This window comes from Carcharodon carcharias, chromosome 2, assembly GCF_017639515.1.
Source record: "Carcharodon carcharias isolate sCarCar2 chromosome 2, sCarCar2.pri, whole genome shotgun sequence".
Lineage (NCBI taxonomy): Eukaryota > Metazoa > Chordata > Chondrichthyes > Lamniformes > Lamnidae > Carcharodon > Carcharodon carcharias.
The window spans coordinates 2448904-2455072 of record NC_054468.1 but is presented as its reverse complement, the minus strand read 5'-3'; the positions used below and the strand labels follow the sequence as shown (position 1 = coordinate 2455072).

The window sequence follows — 6169 nt, the reverse complement described above, 5'->3', positions numbered from 1 at the left end:
TTAAAGAAAGACTAGACTTTAGAGATAAATTAACCCTTAAATTAAATTAACCCTTAAAACTCCCTCACTCACCAAACTCCATCTGAAGCACTCAAATGCAGCCCAAAGCACCACTCCAGTGCAGATGAAGTAGCAGATGGTTGGGCCTAGGACACCACCCTGAGGATCTCCTGCAGTGATGTCCTTCCTTTGTGTGAGGTATGAGTCCATCCAGTGGAGAGTTTTCCCCCTGATTCCCATTGACTCGTTTTACTAGGGCTCCTTGATGCCACACTCCATCAAGTGCAACCTTGATGTCAACGGCAATCACTCTCACCTCAACGGTTCAGCTCTTCCGTCCACGCTTGAACCAAGGCTGTACTGTTCCTGGTCCTGGGTCAGGTTAATGTTCCTGGTCCTAGCCCTGGGTCAGGTTAATGTCCCAAGTCCCTAGCCAAGTTAATATTCCCTTTTCCATGTCAGGTTAATGTTCCCGGTACCTGGTCAGGTTAATATTCCCGGCCCCGGGTCAAGTAATGTTCCCGGTCCCGGGTCAGGTTAATGTTCCCGGTCCCAGTTGCGGGTTTGTTTGTTTTCTGCTGAGTCACCGCGTTTCTTGTCTCTATGGAGACGACCGGCCCCCGCACCACCCCCACCCCCGCGGTCAACAGAGACTCGGAAACCGGGAGTAGGACCGGGGGGAAGCGCTTTGAAGATCCGGCTTTGGAGATCCGGCTTTGATCGGGCTCCCGGTGTCTCCGGTACCGACTCTTTCTTTCCCTGTTGATTTTCCGCTGCTGCCGGATGTTCGCTGCGGGATTGCCGCGGTTTCCCGGGCCACCGGCACATGTTGAGTTTGATAATTTTGGCTGCAGTTTAAAGGAGGCTCCAGAAATTCCGCAGCTGCTGAAAGGTCGAGTCTTGTTTAAAGATTTTGCGGATATGCAGCTGTTGAACTTTCCAGCCGCAATTTTCCAGCTGCAACATCTGGAGGAATTACACCTGGAGAAAAATCACATTGAAGAGATTCCGCCGCAAATCAACTGTCTGCAGAAACTCCGAGTTCTATATTTGAACAGTAACAAGCTACTCAGTATCTGTGAGGAACTGGGTGACTTGCAGCAACTGCAGAGTTTGGACCTGAGTAAAAACCCTCTCCATCTCAGTCTCTTCGCTAACACTGTGTGCCGATTGCGGGCTCTGCGGGAACTCCGCCTGTACAACATGAACCTGAAGCAATTCCCAGGGCAGATCTGTAAGAAGCTCCATCATCTGCAGCTACTCGGTTTGTCCTGGAATAACCTGGACTCTCTACCCTGGGAGATCAGCAACCTAACTGAACTCCAACAACTCTACCTCCAGTCCAACAATCTGCAGGTTTTACCCTTTGCCTTTTGCCAACTGCATTGTTTGGAGATTTTGGATCTGAGGCAGAATGCATTGATTTATCTCCCGGATGATATCAACTGTTTACAAAACCTGAAACATTTATACCTCAGCGATAACCATCTGGCTTTCATTCCCCAAGCCCTTGGCAGCTGCAGCAGTCTCTGTGTGTTAGACCTCAGCAGGAACTGTCTAGACCTCAATCTCCTCCAATTACTTCCAGGCAGTCTGGCGGAACTTGATCTATCTGATAATCAGCTACACACTCTCCCTACTGTAGTCTGCCAGCTCAGGGGGGCTTTACAGCTCCTCTATCTGAGAAACACACAGTTAAAAAGTCTAAGCTGCTGCTTCTCCGACTTAACAGGGATTCGCTTCTTGGACCTCAGTCAAAATGTTCTCAGGTACTTCCCCAAGCAAATCTGCAGCCTCAGCCAGTTGGAGGTTCTGTCCCTGGATGACAGCAAACTTAAAGAGGTACAAGTCTCTCTAATGGCAATCAAGCGTAAGGCAGGGATGAGAAGTGTACCACTGTGGGACTTGAGAACAGTGCAGTAAGCAGTAAGATTCTTAATAAGGAACACAAGAATCACAGTTTCAGATGCAGAGATCTTTAAGACAGAGTAAGAATGACAACAAAGGGGGAGCTGAGGAGCTAGAGAAAGTCAGGGATGTTAAATGCTCAGAAGGCATTGGTTATCCACAGATCTTACTCTCGGCACTGGATTATGGAAAGTTAGTGGAGCCAAATGCGGCAGTTCAGATGTACCTCAGAGATGCAGGGATATGAAAAGTTATGGAACAGGGAAAGAGCTTGGAATGGGACTAATTGAATGAGAACCAGCACAGGCATAATGGATCTAATGGCCTCTTTCTGGTCTGTATGATTCAGTGAGATTCTGTGTTGATTGGGAGATGAGTTAACTGCAGAACAACTGGGCACAGCAAGCCAATGAACCGATTTAGAAAGGCTCAATATGTTGGGCTTTTAAATGGAGGTCAGGGATCGAATGGAGGTTCTTGTTTAGTCTTGCATGGAGTAAGTACGCTGGACCAGCATTTATTGCCCATCCCTAGTTCACCTTGAGAAGGTGGTGGTGAGCTGCCTTCTTGAACCGCTGCAGTACATGTGGTATAGGTATACCCACAGTGCTGTTAGAGAGGGAGTTGATGGATTTTGACCCAGTGACATTGAAGGGACAGGGATATATTTCCAAGTCAGGATGCTGAGTGGCTTGGAAGGGAACTTGCAAGTGGTGGTGTTCCCATCTATCTGCTGCCCTTGTCCTTCTAGATGGTAGTGGTCATGGGTTTGTAAGGTGCTGCCAAAGGAGCCTAGGTGAATTCCTACAGTGCACCTTGTAGATGGCACACACTGCTGCTACTGTGTACTGGTGGTGGAGGAAGTGCATGTTTAATGGGGTACCTATCAAATGGGCTGTTTTGACCTGGATTGTGACGAGCCTCTTGAGTGTTGTGGGAGCTGCACTCATTCAGGCAAGTGGTGAGTATTCCATCAGACTCCTGGCTTGTGCCTTGCAGATGGTGGTCAGGCTTTGGGGTCAGGAGATGAGTTACTCGTCACACAATTCCTAGCCTCTGACCTGCTCCTGTAGCTACAGTATTTATATGGCAAGTCCAATTCAGTTTCTGGTCAACTGATAGTGGGAGATTCAGCTATGGTAATGCCATTGGATGTCAAAGGGCAACTTTTACATTCTCTCTTTTTGGAGATAGTCAAAAATTTGGAAGATTGAGTATATTGTGGGAAAATGTGAACTTTTCCACTTTGGCAGGAAGAATAGGAAAGCAACATATATTTTGCTACAGCTGTACAGAGCCTTGGTGAGACCACATCTAGAGTATTGTGCAGTTTTGGTCTCCTTATTTTAGAAAGGATATAAATGTGTTAGAAGCAGTTCCAAGAAAGTTCTCTTGACTGATACCTGGAATGAGGGGGTTATCTTGTGAGGAAAGGTTGGACAGTCTGGGCCTGGATCCATTGGCGTTTAGAAGAATGAGACGTGATCTTATTGAAACATATAAGATCCTGAGGGGACTTGACAGGGTGAATGCTGAAAGGATGTTTCCCCTTGTGGGAGAGCCTAGAACTAGGTGAGACAGTTTAAAAATGAGGGGTTTCCCATTTAAGACAGAGATCAGAAGAAAGCCTTTCTCTCAGGGGACGTGAATCTTTGAAACTTTCTTTCCCAGAGGGCGGTGGAGGCAGGATCAATGAATATTTTTAAGACAGATTCTCGACAAACAAGGGAGTCAAAGGTTATCAGGATGGAGGGATGGGTTGGGTAGGTGGAATGTGGAGTTTTGGCCACAATCAGATCGGCCATGATCTTATTGAATAGTGGAGTAGGCTTGAGAGGCCAAATGGCCTACTCCTGCTCCTGATTTGTATGTTCGCATAATATTGCCTGGCCCTTGTGTTGTGCTTGCCACTTCAAAATTTTTTATTTTTTTTATTATTCATTCATGGGATGTGGGCTTCACTGGCTGGGCCAGTATTTATTGCCCATCCCTAGTTGCCTTGAGAAGGTGGTGGTGAGCTGCCTTCTTGAACCGCTGCAGTCCATGTGGTGTAGGTACACCCACAGTGCTGTTACAGAGGGAGTTCCAGGATTTTGACCCAGTGACAGTGAAGGAATGGTGATATATTCCCAAGTTAGGATGGTGAGTGGCTTGGAGGGGAACTTCCAGGTGGTGGTGTTCCCATCTATCTTCTGTCCTTGTCCTTCTAGATAGTAGTGGTCGTGGGTTTGGAAGATGCAGCTTAAGGAGTCTTGGTGAATCCCTGCAGTGCATCTTGTAGATGGTACACACTGCTGCTACTGTGGGTTGATGGTGGAGGGAGCGAACGTTGCTGGATGAGGTGGCAATCAAGTGGGCTGCTTTGTTCTGGATGGTGACCAGCTTCTTGAATGTTGTGGGAGCTGCATCTCCTTAAGGGTATAAACAATAAAAAATAGTGTTGATATTTGGTAAACTTGTAATGAGGTGTACAGACAGTGGATTCCCACCAGGAGTGAATTAGATAGCTCACAGCAAAAGTTTTAGACAGTTTTATTGAAATGCCGAAGACCATGATGAAAAGAGGATGTTGAGGCAGAGATGGCAATGTCATTCCACAGAATCACAGGATCTTTACAGCACAGAAGGAGGCCATTCAGCCCATTGAGAATTCTATCTAGTCCCATTCCCCTGCCTTATCCCCATGAACCTGCACGTTCTATTTTTTCAGATAGCAATCCAATTCCCTTTTGAATACCTTGAATGCTTGCCCATGAACAGGGGAGATACCTGATCCTGAGTGAGACACAGCCAGAGTGAGTGTGGGTATTGGCAATTTGGTGCACAGTGGGAATTCAGTGCAGAGGGGAAGAGGTGCTCTTTGCATTTTTTCTTGGCTATCCAACTTCTTAAACCTTCAGAGAGTGGCCATGCCCTGCTGCAGCAGTAGAGGCTACAAGGGAAAGGAATGACTGGTAAGTAGTGGGTAAGGTCAGGTAAGTATTTACTACTTATATCGCTTGTAGTTTAAGGTCTTTTTGTGGTTTATAGTTTGTATGTTCTGTAGCAACGAGATTCAGGAAAGAAGGGCCCTAGAGTAATTGATCTAAAAGGTTTAATTAAAAGAGATAAGTCATGGCAGGAGAGTTCAAAGCCGTGGTGTGCTTCTCGTGCTCCATGTGGGAAGCCGGGGTCATTTTCAGTGCCCGGGACCAGCATGTGTGCAGGAAGTGTGTCCAGCTGCAGCTCCTGGAAGCTCGGGTTTTAGAGCTGGGACAGCGGCTGGGGACACTGTGGAGCATCTGTGAGTCTGAGAGCATCGTGGATAGCACGTTTAGAGAGGTGGTCACACCGCAGATTAAGGGACTTGAGGAAGGAAGGGAATGGGTGACCACCAGGCAGCCCAAGAGAAACAGGCAGGTAGTTCAGGAGTCCCCTGATGTCCCGCTCGCAAATCAATATTCCATTTTGGAGGCTGATGAGGGCACTGGTTCCTCCAGGGAGTGCAGACAGAGCCAAGCTTCTGGCACCATAAGCAAACTGTCTGTACAGGAGAGGAGGAACAGCAATAGTAATAGGGGATTCTATAGTCAGGGGAACAAATAGGCGCTCCTGTGGCCATCAATGTGACTCCAGGACGGTGTGTTGCCTCCCTGGTGCCAGGGTCCGGGATGTCACTGAACAGCTGCAGGGCATCCTGAAGGGGGAGGGTGATAAGGCAGAGGTCATGGTACATGTTGGTACCAATGACATAGGTAGAAAGAGGGATGAGGTCTTGCATCAAGAATTCAGGGAGTTAGACAGTAAACTAAAAAGCAAGACCTTTCGGGTTGTAATCTCTGGATTACTCCCAGCGCCACATGCTAGCGAGCTCAGAAATAGGAGAATAGCGCAGATGAATACATGGCTTAAGAGTTGGTGCAGGAGGGAGGGTTTAGATTCCTGGATCACTGGGACCGTTTCTGGGGTAGGTGGGACCTGTACAAACGGGACGGTCTACATCTGAACCAGAGCGGGACTAACATCGTTGCGGTTGGGTTTACTGGTGCTGTTGGGAGGAGTTTAAATGAATTCGGCAGGGGGAGGGGACACGGAATGTTAGAAGAATAGGAAAACATCATAATACAGTAAAACAATCAAGCCAGAGGGAGTACGGCTGTATTAAGTTTCAAGGGAGTAAGGCAAGGCAAGATGGCCTCTACTTTAATGCCAGAAGTATTACAGGTAAAATGGATGAGTTAAGGGTGAAGATTGACATCTGGAATTGTGATATATTAGCCAT

The 6169-nt window shown here is 47.4% G+C and overlaps 1 protein-coding gene across 1 annotated transcript in view; it reads left to right on the top strand.

The window, feature by feature from the left end:
* Positions 1–921: 921 nt before the first annotated feature.
* Positions 922–6169, top strand: part of LOC121270411 (leucine-rich repeat and IQ domain-containing protein 4-like) — a 76588-nt gene continuing 71340 nt past the window's right edge. Inside the window, exon 1 of the mRNA XM_041175726.1 lies at positions 922–1842. Within this exon, the coding sequence (XP_041031660.1) occupies positions 922–1842 (921 nt within the window). The remainder of the gene's footprint in view (positions 1843–6169) is intronic.